The sequence below is a fragment of the Neodiprion fabricii genome, chromosome 7 (assembly GCF_021155785.1).
Source record: "Neodiprion fabricii isolate iyNeoFabr1 chromosome 7, iyNeoFabr1.1, whole genome shotgun sequence".
In the NCBI taxonomy this organism is placed as follows: domain Eukaryota; kingdom Metazoa; phylum Arthropoda; class Insecta; order Hymenoptera; family Diprionidae; genus Neodiprion; species Neodiprion fabricii.
The window spans coordinates 11228816-11251205 of NC_060245.1; the positions used below are offsets into that span (position 1 = coordinate 11228816).

The 22390-nt window shown below is 41.5% G+C and overlaps 2 protein-coding genes across 2 annotated transcripts in view; one reads left to right on the forward strand and one right to left on the reverse strand.

Moving 5' to 3' along the window:
- LOC124186843 (regulating synaptic membrane exocytosis protein 1) overlaps positions 1–22390 on the forward strand; it is a 1552625-nt gene that overhangs the window by 257716 nt on the left and 1272519 nt on the right. The window lies entirely within an intron of this gene.
- LOC124187022 lies at positions 19570–21612 on the reverse strand. The gene has a single exon (XM_046579266.1). The coding sequence runs from the start codon at positions 21610–21612 to the stop codon at positions 19570–19572; it is 2043 nt and encodes a 680-aa protein (XP_046435222.1).

Genomic DNA, 22390 nt, shown 5'->3' on the forward strand with positions numbered 1-22390 from the left:
AGCCGGAATCATTTATTAGCCAATTCTCGTCGACTCTGCAATTATTTACGAGATGAGCATCGACGTGTTCCGACGTCAGCTGAATAAAAACACAGCTGCGAGCACTTGCGGTCCTCCGGGTGTCGGGTTTCAAATAACAGCGGACGGGCATTACGATATAGAGAACAAGAGACTGTGTAATGTCGCAGATGCCACAGAGCCGAACAACTTCAGAACAAGCTGTAACTTCAAAAATCTTATGACGAAAATTTAACGTGCTGCAAAAATAAATCGACAACCTCGGTCAGATGATCAAAGCTTTGGAGATCACCACGGCGAAAGCCTTGAATACCTTCTACGCAGACTTTAAAACAGGCAGCGACCTGTCGATTCGAAACGCAGAAATAATTTCCAAATTGCACACCGGAGTAAGAGCGTTGAAAATGAACAAGAAAAAGTAAGCACTGGTGACGGAACTGCATAAGCTTGCACGCCGGAATTACCCGCGTCGACGTATAGACGTGCGCGATATCGACGAGACCTGGCAGGCTGATTTCGTTCATGTGATGTCGTACACTGGACAAAACAAAGGCTACAAGTACATGCTCACAGTTATTGATATCTTTTCGAAGTTCGCGTGGGCTAAACCAATAAAGAGCAAGTCTGGAAATGATGTTACGAAGACAGTGAAATATGTGCTTCTCCAACGACGGGTACCGAAAAATTCACACGTCGACAGAGAAACAGAATTTTACAACTTAAAATTTAAATCCCTTATGTCACGCTACGAAATCAAACTTAACTCTATGTACAGTAATTTGAAGGCTTCGATTTGCAAACGCTTCAATCGCTCGCTGAAAGGTCAAATGTGAAAGTGGTTCAGTATGCAAGGAAGCTACAAGTGGCTCGACATCTTACCCGATTTGATATCGACCTACAACGACACGAAACATTAAACCATACAAATGAAACCGTCGGATGTCACCATTGCAAACGAAAGGCTGTTATTACGTCAGGCGTACGGAGGGCTTCGAGCGATACCTACCAAATCTGCAAAGTTCAAATTCGGCGACATAGTTCAAATCAGCGAATTCAAAAATGTCTTCGAGAAAGGTGACACTCCCATTCGGACGACTGAAATATTCACGATAAGTCGGGTCGAAAATACTCATCCTGTGACGTATAAACTCAAAGACTACCAAGATCAATCCATCGCTAGTGGTTTCTACGAACGAGAGCTCCTCAAGGTTGAACATCCGGATATCGATCTGGCGGAGAAGGTGCTCAAGAAGTGTGGAAAAAATTATACTTTGAGTGGTTAGGTTTTGACAATACACACGCCAGTTGGATAAACGAATCGGATATGTAACATTAAATAAATGAATTTTTGTAAAAATGTATGTGCCTTTTTATTTTACACCCGATACATGACAAGTATGCATCTTTATTTTTTATACAATCGACAGTCATACGCATCGTTGTACAATCTTTTATATTTCGGAGCGTTCTCATCCACTTTCCCACATGATAATATTCTATACATCATGGTACAGTTATAAATAAAATCCTACACACATTACGATACGGTAATTACAAAGCTAAGACGCAGGCTTGTGACCCCACGGAAGCGTGTCGGTTGTGTTTTGAAACACGATCCGCTTGTCGTCATTCCAGCTCAGTGCCTATTTCTTCTGTTCTACAGTGTATACCTCGTGCTTTCGGCCTCATATCAAATGCTGATTTGGAGACAAATTTTCACGTTTCAAAGCATATTGCAAATAATCGTTGAAATTTATTTTTTTCAACACTGATTCTTTGACACCTTTGGCACATTCATTGTCTCTCTCATCTCTCAACACTCGGAATGCGTACAATTTTGCTCTTGATCCTACAAATTCCAACATCACTTTTCCGTTATTCTTATCTTCCATTGAGCCGAGGATTTTTTTGTTCGCTGGAGGCATTCCATAAGCGTTATCAAGCAGACAATCAGACGTATCGAATCTATGCAAGTCCTCCTTCATATGTTCGTGTATGTCGGGGACGGTGAAGTTGTGAATCAAACTGTCGGTATTCGTATACATTAATTTCGCTTGGTTGCCAAATTTCCGTTCAGCATAATTATGATAAAAATCGTAGACATATGTCTTAGACAGATACAGGATGGAGAAACCTGCTGTGACGTGGATTTTTCCTGCACCTCCTTCACTCGGAGAAAATGACGAAGAACTCACCTCGTGTACAATATTTCGGCGTCCACGAAGTACCCTGGATCTAAAAAAAATATTGCGAAGATTTGTTGGGCCCCTAGCGTGATAAACACGCCTCGAAATCGTTGATGCGTTATGACGCGACGATATGCTCGGTAGCTCAGTACCGCGGCGAGGGAGGGGGGGGGGGGGGGGGGGGGGGGTAATTTTGAGGTAGCGAGAGAGAACAAGATACGCAACACCAACACGTTATTTTACAGAGAAATGATAGAATCCATTCATATGTTTTTGGCCAGCGATAATACAAACAAAAAAAATATGTAAAAAAAATAATTATTCAAACGTCGCTCATTCCGACTTAAAATTTATAAACCAAAAAAATAACAATAGGGAACATGCCATTCGCAATTCGTACTCAAATACTCAGTTTAACTAACCAAAAAAAATAATAATATGTAAAGAAAATATATTTCTTTAAAAGGCGCATGCGCCATGTCGGTAAACCCGGGTTCGCTACAGACGGTAGAGATAAAAGAGAAAAGCCATGTGTCAAAGAGGCTCAAAATAAAAGACAGAATAGTGAAACGTTAAGGAGAAATCGGCAAATTAAACAAAGAACATAAATGTCGTTTCTTTGTTTTCAGGTGAGAGTTTGTTAATGAAATAAGAAGATGCACAGATCCCTGAAGGAAAAAAAAGGATAAAATAAAAATCTTTGTTTTCGGAGCAACACCAGGTCTTGTTAATTTGCAAACCTAACCTCTAAAATAAATCACATTATAAGAAAGGCAGAAAAAAAACGTAACTAAATCTGAACGACTTCTTATGCCTACTCGCGCTAGTCGCTGTCTGAAAAATTAACAACAACTCAAAACTAAAGACGAAATTTGACTTGACGCGCTAGCCGCGACCGTCCTCTACTAACTACGGCGCTAATCGCCGCTCAACAATTAACCGCTAGACAAAAAATAAACCCAAATCATAATCGACGCGCTAACCGCGACCGTTAATAAATCTAGAAAATTTCTTATGCTTACGTACGCTAATCGCCACCTTACTAATAAACAATAATTCATAAACTAAAACAAAAGAATGTGACTGGACGAGCTATTCGCATCTCTAGCCGTTATTTTTAATGGCGTCGGTCACCACGGCAATCGCCTGGCTGTTATCTGAACGCATCCGGACTTGGCTTTCTTCGCGACTTCTGAACGCAGTTGGCGAGTGCGAACGCTCCCCCTTTGACGACTCGCGACCTACACGCGAAGTTACGCTTTATCGTACTTGAATTGACGTGACCCAGAGTAACGGAATTTCGTTACTTCCAAATTGCAGTTGTCTTGTCGCGACTCGAACCCGTGACCTTACTCCACCAGCTCGGTCACTTGAAATTGGCTCTACATTATTCCGCGCAACTCAGGCAACGGTCCCCAAACGAAAAAATCAGCAAACGAATTTCGGGGATTTTTCGTCATGCAAATTACAAACGGCTACCCTTTCTCGGACAAGCCCTCGCTCAATTACTCTCGAAATTTGATCGCGAGAAAATCAGCAACGCTGACCGCTCCACATCCATGACACAAAAGCTCCGACTCCCTCGTGGCGGTGGTCGGCCATCGTCCCTCGTAACGCCAGTCAAATTTTCCCCAAGCAACGGAAGGAGATGAGAACGAAACTCAATGCAATTCCCCGCTACGACACTCAAAATTTGTTCAAGTAGCAGAAACAAAGCAAAACTGAAACTCAATTTCAACGCCAATAGATAACACCGCTTTGCTAGATCGCCAGAACGAGAGTAATCTCAGATGGTCGATCGGCCGCGACGCCAATCTCGTCAGGCTAATCCTTCATAACGTCATCACCCTAAGAATGCGTAACAATCGATCTGTCATTGATCTCAGAGATTGCGCAACTTGACGCGCACCTGTCGTCGCTTCGCGATGCAGAACTTAACGCTAGATCGCGATGTCGTCTTCCGCGCAGCTCCACGGTGTCTTGGGGTTGGGAGGGGTGGTGCTCCCTCGTCGCTAGCCGGTCTCTCCCGGTTGCCTTGGTCAGGTGTAGGTGGGGTGAGCGGGAAGGCTGCAGCGCGCCGGCCGCCAGCGAGAATCGCGTCCGCCTTGGATTCCCGGGCTGCAGGGATCTGCGTTGGCTACCCCTCCGCGGCCTCGGTATGTTTTACGCGAGATCTACGCGTTTTCACCTTGCCTCGAAATATCTTCGGCGTCGGTGTTGGTTGCTGGCTTGTGGCCGGTGTACTTAAGAAAAAAAATAAAAACAAAAGCCTGCAATATCTTAGTCGTAATTCGCTATTGCGTCCCTGTCGAAACTCGGATGCGTGACTCCAGTTCTGACGCTCTCTATTATTATTTTGCGACTCGATCCCAGAAACCCTTATTCCTGGACTCCGCTCAAGGTTCAGGGAGTGCCTTGTAACGCGCATTCCTACCCGAAATGCCACGTTACACTGCATACAATGGTTTATTCAACTTGACTTTCGTTTTACTCATTTCGACGTTAGTCATCTCTTTGTCGAGAACGGTGCAGCTGTGAAAATTAGGTTCGGCTATGGTAGCTCTAGCACCGTACCGTCCATCCCATTCGGTGATCAATCAAACATCTCCATAATTTCACACGTTTTCCATTGTTTTGCCAAAAACTGCGTTGTTCACCAGTTTGTAAAAATTTTTCTCGAATTCGTTCTGAGACTTTTTCCGTGAATCGGTATTTAAATCTATGTAATTTTTTAGCCCCGGTGCTTGCCGATATTTGAGAACTTTGTGAAATTTGAATACTTTTAAGCCTAATTCCAAACATTGCTTCAATACGCGACAGTGAACAAAGTAGTTTTTCTTGGAAAGTAGCGTGGCCGTCAATTTAGACTGTTTATTGTTCCAAATCGGAGAAACATAGTGCTCCGGACACAATGGTAAATCTTTATGAGTTTCATGCAGTTCTTTAGGATATTCCAAATCTACCTCCAGCATGTAACCATACTTCGCATTATTCGAGATTGCACGAACGTCGCACTCTGTGAAACCTGACACCCATTCAAAGGAATTACACGGCAGAGCAAAGCTGATAGCTGCATCGTACAAACTATTAACGTCAAAGTACATGAGAGAAGATTCTCCGACTTCTGGATTGAAATCCTCTCTCATATATTTATCCTTAGCCTTTGTGTATCTGTTCGAGCACTGTAACACACCACCTCGAATACCTTTTTCGATAAACATAACCATATCTATGTCGGTGTGAAGCTCGAGTTCGATGCCTGTACATTCTAACATTGAATTAAACGACAGACCGGCCACTGTATAGTAATGTAATGGGTCTAGTTTGTACGGCGTCCAACAATTCTGTCAAAAATTTTGAAATACGTCGGCTAGTAGAAACACGTCCGTCTGTCAATACAAGTTCGAATACTCTCCCAAAGTTGTAACATTGAAAGTTCGCTATATGTCGCACGCGTGTGCGTAATCGTCGTCTGATATATTCCGGTCATTCAATTTTGAATAGTACTGTTCTTTGGCTGGTGAATGTTGCTCCTCGAGCTTCTCTCAACTGCCTATGTATTTGTACGGGAAGACACCTTTCCTCGTCAATAACCGAAACATGTTCACGCTACTGCAGAATTTACGTGTTATTGTTTTTTGACAATCGTCCAGATACGATGATAATTTATCGAGGCTGCTAGGTATGAAACGGTACGAATCTATGAAACGGAACGTTACATCCGTTCCCTTAACGAGTTTAGTGAAGAAAATTTACTTTTCTTTATTAACAGGTAAAAGTTTAAGAGTAACTTCGAATGACGTTGCCAGGGCTTTGATCAGAAAATGCAAATCATAACCCGACAGATTGTGGAATATCACTGGGATAGTGTGCGAATTTTGGTAATTTAGATTACAGCTGCGGTGAGCAGCACCACTGTACTTTTCCGTGAAATGACAGTGATCACTATGTTTTACGTCTGTGGGTGTAAACGGGTTTTTGCAAATATAACGGATCGTCGATAAATCAAATTTGTTGATCTGATTGAAATTTAGTGCTTTCATGGTAACGACAGTCAACAGTCCCCTTCACGAATGTGCCAATTCCTTTAACTCATTCACAAACCATTGGATGCAAGTTTCTCCGCGAATAATTCTGAATTTTGAAAGCGAAACTTTAAACGCACAAGGTAGATAGTAAGCTATACTGTACGGAGAATGCTGCTGATAAATTGTTCTATTTTCCCCAAAACTTTCATGTGTGGGCTGCAGTAAACATTCTAGATCTGCGTAAACGCAGAACGGGACGGTTTCTTTGTGTTGAAAATTTTCAAATCTGAGAATCTTGTCTTCATCTGCTGGTAAGATAACTTTGGTTTTAATCAAATTCATGCAATCTACATTGTGCTTGAACAAACACCGGATTCAGATTGAAAGTGTGATACACACCTATCGCACAACCAAGTACGACCATCACGTTTAGAAATTTGGGAACTTGTCAACCGCGATAAATTCCGAATGCATGCAAAATGATGTGTTACATTCTTTTCAATATTTTCCATACCATCATCGTCATCGTCGTTTCCGGACTCCATTACTAAAAGATGGATTGTAGGTTTATCAGACTTGTTTCGGCTTAAATAAATGGATACAATTTCACTGCGCTTATTTTCAATACAATCTATATCATAAACGTTAATTGGAAGACCGTTAAGTTTCTCAAATTTTGGAATCCGATCGGAAGACATTGGAAAATGCAAACCGTCGTATTGTAGCACTGAGCTGAAATGTGGATATGAAGTAACCACGCTGGAATTTTTGTTGGCTGGAAAGAGGGCTGCGGTGACCGACCATAGAAAGCAATATGAGTCGCTGTTGCGGATGTTGACGACAGCCTTCTTATCTTGAATATCTATGGGTAGTGGTGTGTATGTGAACACACCGCCTCGTAGTGGCACGTACTTGTTCAGATTCACAGTCAAATTGATTATTTCGGTCAGCGACCAACCAGAGTCTTTCTTTTGAAAATCTTCCACCTTGGTCAACACTCTTTGCTTTACGTTCTCTTCGAACCACCTGTGTATATCAGCTGGCTGGAGGATGATCTGGTTTCCGGTATCGAAATATTTCATTTCTTCAACATGTTCGGCGTTTTTTATTATATTGAATTTACAACACAAGACACAGTTTGCTTTCAAACTTTCCACTTTTTGTAGCATTTTCTTCAGTCTTGCAATGACGAGGTGTTTCGCATCTGCCAAAAACCTGTTCAAATCTTTGTGCCGCGGATTGATAATGGCTCCCGTTCTAATTCGACTCTCGAAAGCTGTCTCCAAATCTTCCCACGGTACTCGATCGCTCCTTCGTCGGTTTCGTAATCGGTCATGCACTCCTTGAAATTGTTGAAATTTGGCTGTCAGCGATTTCAGAATTCCAATTGTAGTCAAAATTCTTGTATTTTCCCCAATCGATGAGGCGTTGTTGCGTAAGATTTTATTCAAAAGCCTGGTATTTTGGGTTCTGAATCGAATCCATTTTGCATTCTCTGCCGGTGACGATTTTTCAGATAAAATCTTGAACGCCGTTTCCATGATTTGTATTAATTTCAAACACTTTCCGGAATCCATGTTTCTTCTTCTTCGATCACGCACTTGACAAAGATAGAGTTGCAAAGCTTGCTCTAGAATGACCGCTCAACGCTGACACGGTCCCTTTTATGGGTCAACAACGACGTGACTCACACATTGCCGAAAATTCGTGAACAACCGTATGCAATATTCTTCAGCGAAAAAATTTTAAGATATTACTCGAACGAACCTGCAGAGCGTGGAAGATGGCAAGGTAGTTCTTGGAACTTGGCGAAGAAGTTTCGCACGCCTCATGTACGAGAAAGAGCTGTGAGAGTGAACTAATCGCTAGAGTTATACATGGAACTGTGACAGGCTTAGTAGATATCGTTCACCGAGAACGTTACGGGGATGTTTTACTTTGTACCGCGGTGTCAGTTTCACGATTTCGAGGTCTGCGCACTAGTGCAATAGGACGGAGTGAGAAGGTTATATCATGCAAACGTAACCGGCAAGTGTCGACCACTTTATGATTTAATATTAGTTTAATCGTGAACCTAAAACATATGAAGAAGCTGTGAAAAGGGTGGGGTGCTCCATACGTCGGATGAATTCATCAACAGTTGAAATTTCAACTGTCAAGGTGGGTGATTGAAATCAGTGCACTTATACAGTTTTTTTACCTTGAGTGTGCAACAATTTTTGATTTTACTTCAGTGAATAGAAATAATTTAACGTGTGTGCGTTTTTTTTCAGGTTATTTTCAAGAAAAAAACCTTTAAAAAACATTTCAAATACATTGTGATTTTGATCGGTGAGTTGTACAAGAATACTTTTTTTTTATAACATTCTGTGATCAATAATCAAGATTTCAGCCATGTAATAACGTTTTTTTTCAGAAAATGGAGTACGTATTTATTTTATTCAATATGCGTGTGCCGCGAGAATGGGCCCACTACTTGCCCCGAGACTTCTTAGTTATAGCGATTCAACTTGCGATCACAGCCTACGGGGATGGGAGCCGGAACGAAATATTTATTCACCAAGCGGGTGTGTCAGCCCGCTTGGTAAGAGAGGGAAATGGCACTAGGTTATTCCAGAAAGTGTAAGATGAAGAGTAATATACAATGAATTTCATGACTTTTATAACAAGTCCGATTAATTGGTTTCTTTATTTTTTTTTTTTCTATTTTTTTGCTTTTTTTGACTTCATAAACCTTGAAACTTTTGTGATACATACATGTCTTACGTTTCTAAGGTATCATTTCACAACTTTTAGAACAAATTTGATAAATACTTTTGTGTGTGATACATCATATCTTAAATTTCCAAAATTATTACATGTTTCAGTGAGCTGTAAACAACAGCATCCGACGTAGTGGTAGTATATCTATACACAGTTAATGTATATACATATGATGAGTACAGCAGAAAAATAAAAGCTTTGTGATAAAATTCATACAATTCTCTTGAAGGTTATGAAACGTAGAATAATTGGAAACTTCTTCGAAAGTTTTTTTGTTAAGTTTTTGAAATTGGTTCTTGATCACGTTCAGTAGTCGCACGGTCCATGCTGGTAAGAAGGAGACACTGCACACGTTGTCCGGGTACGGTGTACAAATTAGGCGAGGGTCGACGGATCTTCGAATTCAATTTGACCGTACTGACCGCCCAGATACTGCAAGAGCAATCGCTCCTCCTCCATCGTCAGCACCAATTTCTGATATTGGGTCTCGTCCTCATTCAGCAGTCGCACAATGCGTGCCGGTAAGAATACGCTGAATTCGTTGTTCAGGTCTGTTACGACACGCTGCCCAAACCTTGTTTGACCTCGTCGAATGTTGGTGAATCTGTAGATTTTGAAAATTTCCAGCTCTGTCAATTTCTTCGTCGGCAGAAATTCTTTCATGCTTGCACCTTTGTTGAGTTTTGTGAAATCCATTTCTTTTAAATGTCTAGCAGTTACGTGTTTCTTAATAAATTTAGATTTGCAAACTTTTCTGTCACTTGGTTGAGTCCTGACTTCTGGTTGATAACGGTTTTCAAGTCGTGAATATTTTTTAAGAACAGATCGATTCGCTTTCTTGATTCTGCTTTGTTTGAATTATTCTTTATGATAGCTGAAGATGCAAGACTATCTCTCTGGCCTGAAATTTGGACTTTTATAGCTTTATTCCTTTCACCAGGCACACAGAATTCTTGAAAAACTCCTAGAAGCTACCGAAATGATGTGTCTTTGATTCATTGTTTGTTAGCCTACATTCGTTCAGGGTCGAAGCAACCGCATACAAATTTCAGAACCTTCCAGAATTGAACGTCGCACCGCAATCCGTTGTCGGTAGGCCGCTCACCGTTCAGTCGAAACACAGTCGATTCATTCCAGGCCGTTGCATGTGCTTTTCAACGTCGTACCTCCACCCTCGAAACCTCTCGATCGCCGGAGAATCTTTTCGAACCTTCTGGAAGCTCTCAAAACCTGACACATGCCAGGATTCTCGGTCGAATGTTCGAGGATTCACGGAGTGCGCTCGGTAATGCAGTTATTGATTCCGCTCGATGAGAATGATTTTCTTCACCGACAAACAGCACAATTTAACCCACAACGGGTAATATTATGGCAATTTCAGGCATTTTTGACCAACGATCATGGTTATTTGGATGATCTTTTACCGACAACCATGGTCATTTGGAGGATTTTTTACCAACGATCAAGGTCATTCGGGAAATTTTCTTACTGACGAGCGGTCGGCAATGCATGTTTTATCTTACGAGCGTGAGGTTACCTTCAAGGGTTTGCATCTGGGATACGCGGATAGGCGGGTTGGTCGGTAGAGAAGGTGTTTGTATCCAGAACCGACCTTGATATACTACTAACCAGGCATGATTAGCTGTAGTAGACCTGACAACATGTTCGGGAAAGAGCTATCTCTTCTAAATGCGATATATAATCCCTAATGGCGGTATAAAGTATTATTGATTACCAATCCAAAATAATTTAAGGGATATATACAGAATAAAATGCGTTTTGTATGGTTTATGTAAATATTTCACTATTGATAAATATAATTGTTTTACAAATTGGTCTCATCTATCCAACTATTGTGTGAATACTATCAAATCCCAACCACTTCAAACACGGTTGATTTCCACATTGGCGTAATACTTTTTTCACCACATGACCACTTTTTTCACCATCGTGGTATTTCACTTTACTCAGTTCCTCCTCGTACAAGCCTCCTTCGATGGATTTATCTTGATAATCGACATGTTTGTAAGTTGTAGGTTTGGTATTTTTCACCTTGTTCACGGTGAATATTTCTGTTGCCCAATTCAGTGAATAGCCTTTCTCGAATAAATTCTTATATTTACTGATTCGAACGCGGTCACCAACTTTGAAATTTTGCTTCCGATTCACGCATTTGACTTGTTGCAGCTTGTAAACGCGTTCACACAACCGTTTTTCGTTGATGATGGTAACATTCGCTGGCTTCGTCTGAATCGTACGATGTTTGGAGTTATTGTAGGATTCAATCAAATCATGCAAAATGTCAATCCAATTGTGAGAACCTCGGACAGTAAATTGCTTCCACATTTCATTTATTAAAGTTCGATTGAAGCGCTCGCATACCAAGGCCTTTAAATTACTGAACGGAGAATACATGTCGATATTGTACTGTTTCATGAGAGCTCTGAATTCGCAGTAGTGTAAATATGAGAGTTTGAAATCAAAGATGGCGGCGCTTCCCCTTAGCTCCCCCCCCCAAAATCCGCAGCGCCGCCCCCCCAAGCTCCCCTAGCCGCCCCCGCCCGCCAAATGCACGGCGCTACCCCCCCCCCCCCCCCCCCCGTCGATCATTTTCGTGGCTTGCCGCAAGATGACTAGTTTCATAGGATTTGACACACACACACACACACACGTACACACAATAATTCCTGTCGAGACTTGTTTGGCGCCGGAAAGCCGCACATAAATCGGTTAGGGTAAAAACCCGCTAGATCTATTGAAAAAATTCCAGGAAAAGACCCCTGAAGGAAGGTTTGAAATGGCCATTTGAATGCTTTTAACAATTTTTTTTATTTACCATCAATTACATTTAGTTTTCTCATTTTATTCTAAATTATCTTATTCTAAATTTTGACGAGTAAAATTATACATATTATTTTCAATATCCATATTAATTAAACATATTATTATTCCAAAATTGACTTATACCAATTTTTTAACAGTACCACTGATCAGATTATATTCAACAATGCGATCATGTAACATCATGCAGTAGGCAGAAGTGTGTGGTGGGAACGTAATGCTATAGTCAAATTCCGATCGAATGTCCACAGGTCCACTTATCAATGTTTCGTTCTGCTTGGAGCAATCGATGACGATAAGGGGAGCTTGGTTTATAAATTCACGCTTCGATAGCAAAGGCTCAGCTTCTGTGTTGTCGTAGGTCGTTTGAAACCGACATACATATCACAAAGTATTGATTCTTGGATATCTCAAGATTTGAATTTCCGTAGGGATAACACTGAGAGTTGAGAAAGAGTTTTACGTCTCTGAACCAAAAATGATCTGATTCGCTGGCATTTTTCCGCGGTTCGTTTTTCCTTGCAGTTTAAAATCCTGAAACGATATATCTCGGCTTCTCAAGCTGTGTCGATGTCTTGACTGCCCATACATGCCGGGTTGTTGACGGGAACATCGAATACACGTACGTTTCCCAAGAACGAAAACTCATGGATATGGCCGGATCCTTGGCGACGTAGTTGAGTAGCTGGATTTTCGGTTTATCTGCCAGTTTAATGTAGGGCAACAACCACTCGAATTTATTCAAGGTGATTTTAAAGTTTTCCGTCGCCGAGCTCTGAATCACGGCATTCAAATCAGTGTTGGAACGTGTGAGTATTAACTCATGTTTAGCATTGACGAGGACTCGACAATAATCTTCGGCGAAGCCTAGCACATAATTTAACGGTAAAACAACATCGTAATTTCCAGCGGCATCGCTTAGTTCCTTAACCCCACTCAACCACCCGGTATTCTCTAGACTATATTGCTGGCCTGGAGTCGAGGATACGTAACCCTTCATAGTGCTGGTGATGCCGAAATTTTTATTCCGATCAATCTCTACACCCTTCAACTCGTAGCGAACTTCCTCAAACAAATGACAAACGGCCATAGTGATCAATTCCGTAACCGTCACCGCAGCCACACCATCATCCTCTGTGATTTTTCCATATATGTGTAGAGAGCTTTTACTGGGCAGTAGACACAAGTCTTGATGTTGAACAACAATATAAATTTCATCGTTGTTCTGGAAGGTGGATGATGCAAACGGCTGATGAGCATGAATCTCAGTGTGCGCGATCGATTCGTCGAATACCACAGGTTTGTGTATTCTTATTATTTCTTTCATGGTAACACACACAGGATGCAGCGAACACGAATTCTTATTTTCCAAAATTTCCACGTAATCGAAGACCCAGGCTCTGGAGAAACCGAACGTTCAGAGGTGTCAGTCTCGTAGGCGGTGTGAACGTTGTCAGAGGTGTCGGGCGACTGATGATTTTTGGCCATGACGTTTGACTTTTGTAACTTTTGCCTAACTTTTTCGTCTCAAACACGATTCCCATTATTTGAGTGACTTCACGTGTAAACGTGCAGTAATCGTTTTGCCGCGAAAATTAATCAGCTCGTCGGCTTGATCGACTATTCTCAGCTGTAAATGATGTATCGACTGTACGGCGATTGGCAGGTAAATGACGTTGGTAGGCACTTCGACTATCTTATATCCCGATGGAACAGTTGGGAAACATTCGTGAATCGTGTGAGCTCGATGCCCGTTTATGTACGCCCCTGTGGTTATGCTACACTCAAGGCGTAAAGTATTAACCTTCAGTATGGCTACGGGTAATTCAGATTTATAAGTAACGTTTTGTGATAGCTCAACCGCCTTAAATTCCAATAATCGGCCAATCCAATCTTTGGGCTTGAAGTCTACCACATGATTGCATGTGACTTTACTGTTCAGCTCGTTGTTGTTAGCTGTCAGACAAAGGGTGATGTCGGAGGGTAGCTCCTTATGCAGAAAATTTTCAATATCCTCAATTTCATAGCTTCCCGTGGGTATCGCGATGCTCTCTCTGCTGTTGTCCGCTCGTTGCAGGTAGAATTCATTACACCTCTCATGAATATTGGGTATTGAATTGAATGTCAGGAACTCGACGAGTCCGAGAACATAGTTCTTCTCTGATGATAACTCGATTGAGGGGAAATATTGAGCCTCCACCACGGAGGATGTGCCTGACAGTGTTAACGTCAACGATTCCGGCATGACTAATGCTTGCTCACGTGACATTTGTCTTTTTACAGTTGTTCGCTGAGAAATTTGAGACCCAACTAGTGGCAAATCACAGTATCATATTCTTGATACCTCTTATGATCGTATTCAACGCTACCAACACCGAGATACCTCATCAAGTCCTCAGGCGGTTTCAAATCACCGACACTATCAAAATACACAATATGGTCACCATTTTTCTTGTACGCAACCCAATGTGTCCCTGGACCGTTTTTATTATCAAGATTGATAATTGCGGATTCTCGCGTTTTTCGTCCTGATTTCGGCAGATCATTCCGCATGAAAACACCGCGAAAATGCAAAATTTTTATATTTTTAGCATAGTTGCGTAAATCAATGTTGGTCAGAGCTCGGTATGGTAGCTTTACTGGTTTTTTGCCGGGAGTAAGTACAGGCCCATTCCGCTGCGGTAGAGTCGCAGGTATAATCCCTTGCCCAAAACAATCGCCTCCATCGTTGCATTCGGCCGTTCGGCCTCGTTCAACTGATGTTTGTTGACACTCGCTTCGTTGACAGCTTTAGCTGTACCCGCAGCACCACCCGCAAGACCCCAGTAGCGCTTAGACCGGCCAGAATAGGAATAAGAAACGACAGGATGCCGCCAATTTTATCAGGCACAGGCATAACACGAGGCATACGAATATTCTTCCCAGTCCCACGCGCAGCCGCACGAGCACCCGTTAACGCCGACTCGACAGCTTTATAACCCAGTCGCATGGCGACCTTTGCTGCTGTGGTAATGGATTTAAGATTTACAGTTCTCTACCGCTGTTTACTCTTCCCGCCAGTTCTAGATTTCTTCTTCGCAGCCACTCCAAGTTTCAACCGCTTTGCAGCTAAGCCCCTTCCAAATTTAGATTTAGCTTTCATGGTGTTGGTGACTTCCCAGACTACAGCCTTTTCACCCACACTAGCGTCCTTGGCCAAGATGCGATTCCACGCCTTCTCAGCTAGCGCTTTGTCGGCAAGATTTCTCGCTGCGATATCGCAATTCTTTGCGTATGCAATGTCGTGGTCTTCACACGCGGCATCCAGCGGATTAATCCCCAAATCTCCACGAGCCAACCTCTTGGCCAATTTCGTTCCAGGTCCGCAGTACTGATACCCTGGCACATGCAATTCAACTGGGAGATGACTGATGATTTTATTCAACAAACCACCACCGCGTTTCTTCCGAGTGCACATCCTCATAGTCGGGCAACAACTAACGCGACTTCTATAGAAGGCGGAATTTACATACCGTCATCTCAGTTTTCGTTGCCATGCTAACGAAGCATCATGAGATTTCAAGATCAGCCCGATAAACTACCTATCGCAAATTTCGATGAGATGGTTTGACGTGGTAGGAGGAAGATAGGAAAACGACACGGAAAATTGCTGCCAAATATTGTGAGAGCAATTTTTTGCGGGTCATCCAATTGCGGTAAAACTAACACTCTCCTCGCATTCATCACTCACGTCAATGGACTGCGATTCGGAAATGTCTACGTCTATTTGAAATCTCTCATCCGACCAAAGTGTCAATTTTTGCAAAAGTTACTAGAACCCGTGCAGGGTGTGGGTTATTTCCCGTTTCGCGGAAACGATGAGGTTGTAAAACCGGAAGATGCTCGCCCTAACTCTGTTATGATTTTCGACGATGTGGCTTGTGAAAAGCAGGATAACATCCGAGCATACTTCAGCAGGGGCAGGCATCGCGATATCGATAGCTTTTGTCCAAGTCAAACGTACGCGCGCATTCCAAAACACCTAGTGCGTGACAATGCAAACTTATTGGTGCTATTTCGGCAGGATAATATGAATCTGAAACATATCTACAACGATCATGTGAACACGGACATGACGTATCAGCAATTGAAAGACTTGTGATCGGCATGCTGGAATGATGACAATTACAGTTTTACCGTAATTGACAAGGATAGCGAAATCAATGGGGGGCGATATAGGAAGGGGTTTGACTGCTTTATAAGCATGAACTAACATAAACATCCACAGTTTCGTTGCAACAATCGAGCCTGCAACATGGAGAGTGCCAAGATTCGTAAGCATAGCGATACATTGAGTGAAATATCAAAAGCATCCGATGTCATACGGCGGAAGCATGGGATGCTCAAGTTGGACGAGGACACGACAGAACAGGTTATGGGAGAGGTATTCAAGCCGTTTATAACGCCGTTGCAAGAATTGGTGAATACTTCAAAGCTGCAGCAGCAGCAGCATATTAAACGTGAAATTAAAACGGAACTACTGGATGCGACAATGAAAAAAGAAGGAGAAAAAGATGATGAGAGTACCGGGGATGATGATGATGATGATGAGGAGGATGAGGATATGGATTGGGGGAATTTCATGGATGCAAATGATGGAACACTGAAGTTTAGTGAAATTTCTACTACAAGTACACCGGTGAAGAAAACAACGGATTCCACGGCAAAATATTTGAAAATGTTCAGCTCAAGTAAAAAGAGGGATTTGGATACCACATACGGTGTTCGAAAGTTGACAAGCGGTATGATGATTGGCGATACACCGATCAATTTCACTGTTAATCTGGTCAATGTGGGGGATAAAAGTTATGAGAGAACACCTGGATTCCTCGAATTACTGTTAAAAAAATCACCCGATGCATCAGTTGTAAATGACGCGGACAAGAATAATTATATAAAAATTGTAACGACGACAAATGCGCATCGAAAACGTTTTCAAGCCGATGGAAGCCTTCGAAATGATTTAAAAAGTGCAAAGTATAGAAATCTCATTGCAGAACACGTTGGCTCGCCGAAAAAATCAGGTAAAGGCTTACCCGACTATGAGATTGCTCGAAAGGAGGGGCAAGATGTCGATTACGTCTACTGGGATGATCCAAATGAAATTGTAGATCGTTTCCGGCTGCTTATGGCGTCACAGGCTGCAGGCAATACCAGCCATTCAAACGAAATAGTCTTCATTATTGAGGAGTTGCGCGAGGCTGGAATCGTTCTTTGGCGGCGTGTAAACATAAAATCATCATTTGTTCAATGACCGTCAAGTGATGAGCATAGACATATTCGGGCGACTCTTGGAGCATGGTGGGGGTAAAAAATTTATTTAAGGGCCTCCGGGTGTTGGATTCGAAACCACCAACGACAATCATTATGATTTGGACGGTGAACGATTGTGTAACATAGCTGATCCGCAGCACTCCACCGACGCAGTTTCCTTAAAAGTTCTCAATACTGCTTTACAGTCTATGGCTGTCGATATCGTGGATACTTTCAATCAAATTTTGAGAGTTTCGCGCATAATCACAACAAGGAGTTGAAACAGCCACGCATAAATAACAAAATCTTTGAAAATACGTTGAATCGCATCAAACATATCGGGGAGCAGGCAACACCAACGTTGGGACTGACCAGCAGGGAATTAGTATCAATTGAGAAACCAAAGTGGTTGGACGGCAATTCGGAAAATTGATAGGTGAAGAGTTGGGAACAATGAAGACTGCAATAGCTGACGAACTTCACAGACAGGCTTGACGCAACTATCCGCGCCGATTCGTAGATGTACGCGGACTGGATGAGACCTGGCAAGCTGATCTTGTCGATATGACCGCGTACAGCTCGTGCAACAAGGGATACAAATACCTACTAACAATCATCGATATATTTTTCAAGTACGCGTGGGCGGTGCCGATAAAGTCCAAGAGTTGGAAAGATGTTGCTCCTGCCATGAAATCTGTACTGATCCAGAGTCGTATACCTACACATTTGCACATTCATCGAGGCAAAGAATTTCACAACAGCTAATTCAAAGCCCTCGTGAAGCATCACAATATCAACATGTATTCGACATTTAGCCACTTAAAGGCGTCGAAATGCGAACGTTTCAATCGAACATTGCAAAATAAAATGTGAAAGCGATTCTCTCTCCAAGGATCGTACGACTGGATTATTATATTGGATGATTGAATGAAGTCCTATAACAACGACGACGACGACGACGACGACGACGACGACGACGACGACGACGACGACGACGACGACGACGACGACGACGACGACGACAACAACAATAATAATAATAATTACCGCAGGTGTCGGGGGGGGGGGGGGGGGGGGGGTTAAATCCCTCGTTCGGGACGTGACGACCCCGCGTACATCGAGTAAGTCAAGGGGGACTGAAGTTGGCACAGGCCCAACGGATGGCCCACGAGGGGGCCTCAGGAGGCGGATTGGGCGTAAAAACCTGGTCTGCTCGGGAAGTGACGACCCCGGGGTTTCCTAGTAAGTCGGAGGGGACGGAAGTCCGCACAAGCCTGACGGAAGGCCCCCGAGACGACCTCAGGGGCCGTGCTATGTTCCGGCGCGGTACGGGGAGTCGCGCCCCCGACAGACCCGTAGTAGTCCGGGAGTTAACGACAGAAATTTCCGGGTCATTTCCGCAAGCTTCATTTTCTTTGTATGAGTTATGTTTGTAACGTATAATAATAATCTGAACGTCTGCCGGCGCACCCCCGCGACAGGGGGTTACAGGAGGGTTACAATCGCAGCAAAAAATCGACAAAAAAAATTTATAGCCGCATACGCGAAACTGATTTTACCTACCAGTTGAAACACAAGAAGCTTAGAAATTATCGTCTGCCACCTAAATTCCGCAACAAAATTCGTCTGCCACCCACGCAAGTAAACGCAAAAAAATAGTCAAAAAATTTATGCCCACAAGGATAAAATTGATTGAAATGCTTCTTTTTATATCAGCAAACACAAAAATAATAGTCTGCCACTAATAAGATACTGCGAAGGTCGTCTGCCAAGCGTATGAAGTTGCGTTCGGCATGCAGCGCGCGAGCACCGCGGCCGAGATCGCGGCTACGACGCTGTATCCAAATCTTGGTTCTCATCCATGTTGAATGTAATGAATAATAAATTTTCTCGGGAACTTGGACAGAATTGATCAGATTCAATTTATCAAAATTTGCAACGTTTCGTTGGTTTTATTTATTTTCCAACTTCATCAGGCAAGCTGTAACAGATGTACATAAACTTTAAAATTAAGTTGCATAAAACAATAGACATGATACATGTAAGTTACAAATTCAGAAATAATAAACTAAACAAAATTGCAAAATATTTACTTTTGAGGTTAAATCGTCGTTAAAATCCTCTGGTCCATAACATCCAGTCAAAATTATGTTTAAATAAGACTAGACAGATATATACATTTTTGTTTTTTTGATAAAATTATAAACTCATTGTGCCAATAAATTAATTTGAATAAAATAAAATGGACAAATATGATGGTGGACAAATACACATGTCAAACGTAGTGACTCTTAAATCACAGACTGTACTGCTCTCACACAGTGTGATAGTACGTGTGGAGGTCGCATTATCTGTATTGTCAACATGACTCTGTTGTCCATGACTAGTACTGTTTATATTGTGCGCGAAAGTTCAACCTCTAAGTAAAATAAAAATATTTACTATGACTTCACTAAATCCTTGACCTCATTTATCAGGTCACTGTAAATTGTACTAAGATTTTGCGTGTCGGATCTAAAATTGACACAATTCATCGCCTTAATAAAAATCATTTCACTTAGGTTTCTCTTTATGTAATTTTTCTCCAGATCTAAAATCTCCACATCATCGAACTGAAAGTTATGACCATCTTCAACAAAGTGATGTTCCGCTAATGCTGTTTTGTTGTTTTTTGTGAACTTCTTAGGTCTGCAGTCAAGTTTGTGTTGTCTCACTCTGGCTTTTAATTTTTGCCTGGTTTGTCCAACGTACCATTTCCCACACGAGCACGGAATCCTGTATACTAGGCCAGATCTATCTTCTTTCTTCACTTTGTCTTTTGGCCGGGAAAATAGATCCTTAACCTTGAATACATTATAGAATACCAACTTGCAGTTGGTGTGCCTGAATAAAGATCCCAGTCTTGGTGACAAGCCTTTTATGTAGGGAAATCTGCTAAACGACCAATTCTTGTTGACATTGTTGCTCCTGATGTTGTTTTTAATCCTCTCGGACACAATTTTCTCACACTTGCTGATGACCTTGTTTGGATAATTGTTAGATGACAGTAATTTTCTAACCATGCGAATACTTTCCTTGGTCTTGTTCACATGACTCAAGCGCATGGCTCTGTTCAAAAACCCTTTTGCAACCCCCAATTTCTGGCTCAATGGATGATTGGAATTAAAATTCAAAATTCTTCCTGAGCTGTACGGTTTCTTGAACCAAGAAGTTATAAGATCACCATCTTCTGATCTTTCTATTAGTATGTCCAAAAAAGGCAACTTCCCGTTATTCTCAACTTCCAAGGTAAACTGGATGTCCTTGTCAACACTATTAAACACATCTAAGATGATGTCTACTTTATCCTTTGGAACTACTGCGAAGAGATCATCAACATACGACTTAATAATTGGAATTTCAAAGTCAAGGTGAGTCAACGCCATTGAAACAACATAATCTACTGCAATGATGGCAATTGAAGGACTTGCTGGACTCCCCATCGCACATCCTTCCTTCTGAAGGTAAAAATTGCCATCAAACACGAAATATCCCGAGTCGTAACAAAAATCAATAAGCTCTAGTAGAGTAGTCTGGTCCAATTGCACAAATTTCTGGATTTCATCCCACCGCTCAATGATGATTTTCCTTATTAAACTGTTATGAACATTGGTAAAAAGAGATACTACGTCCAGTGATATTAAAACATGGTCTTCGTTTGCCTTTTTCAGTTTGATTTGGTCTACAAAATGAAATGAGTCTGTCACATTATATTTCAGACTCATTACGAACGGTAGCAGACTCTTGTGAACAAAATTGGCGATCTCATAACCTGGTGATCCTATGCTACTGACCACTGGTCTAAGTTTACACCCAGGTTTGTGGGTTTTTCTTAAGCCATAAATTCTTGGTGCCAATGCACTGTAAGTTCGCATTAGCTTACCTTGGATGTTGTCAAGGATACCAATATCTACAAGCTTCTTTATTAAGCGGTTGCTTATGTTTTGTAGCTTTGACGTAGGATCTCTTTTGATCTTTTCATATGTTTTACGGTCGCCAACCAACTTATTCATTTCTGTGAGGTATTCTTCTTTGTACATGACCACTGTTGAATTACCTTTATCTGAGCGCATTACTAAGAGATCTTCATGTTGTTTAAAGAAATTTCTTGTGACTTTGATATTTTTAACTAGGTTGAAGTTTTTCTTGTGATTGCTGTTACTTCTACGCTGATATTTAATGTGATTTGTCACAATGTTTACACCTCTTGCTCTCAGATTATTTTTCACTTCCGTCAAACCCTCGTTGGATAACTCGTCATCTTTCACTTTGTCGATACATCCCTCCAGATCCTTAATAATTGTAACGACCGGTTGATTGATATTCGTTGTTGGTAGTCCATAGTTAAAATCTAACTCTAAGATCTTCTGGACTTCTGATGGTAAAACTGTATCAGTGAAATTATAAATTCTGTTTCCAACTTTTTGTTCTACATTGTCCGTCATCTTGTCTTGTAGCTTCCCAAACTTTTTGATGTTTTGTTTTTTTATTTTCTTAAAATTGCTCTCGTAGTAATTATGGAGCTTGTTCAAAGTTTGCATCCATAAAACTAATGGAAAACGGGACTCCACGTTTCTTTTGAGGTTATCTATCGTACGTAGTAAATTGTCAATCTTCCACAAGGTAATCTTGATTTCTAGATTTAGTAGCTTGGTTCTAGTACTCAACAATACGTGACTAACTTCTCTTCCAAACGGGTGATCATCTAAACAGACGGTGTAAATGTAGTCCACCTTATTAAAAATATGTAGAGGAATTAAGTTGTTGGCTCGACATCTGAGTAAGAAATTCCGTCTATTCCTCATGTTGGCTAGTTTCTTATGGCAACGGGTTAAATCTTTAACCATCTTACATGTACTTATATCGAAATCTTGTCTTATGCGTCTGAAAAAACCTCCCAGTTTTCTAAAATCCAAATCTTGGTTCTCATCCATGTTGAATGTAATGAATAATAAATTTTCTCGGGAACTTGGACAGAATTGATCAGATTCAATTTATCAAAATTTGCAACGTTTCGTTGGTTTTATTTATTTTCCAACTTCATCAGGCAAGCTGTAACAGATGTACATAAACTTTAAAATTAAGTTGCATAAAACAATAGACATGATACATGTAAGTTACAAATTCAGAAATAATAAACTAAACAAAATTGCAAAATATTTACTTTTGAGGTTAAATCGTCGTTAAAATCCTCTGGTCCATAACATCCAGTCAAAATTATGT

Bases quoted from the DNA above. Each gene is read 5' to 3' on its own strand.
- LOC124187022 (XM_046579266.1), bottom strand. From the start codon at position 21,612: ATGACGGACAATGTAGAACAAAAAGTTGGAAACAGAATTTATAATTTC.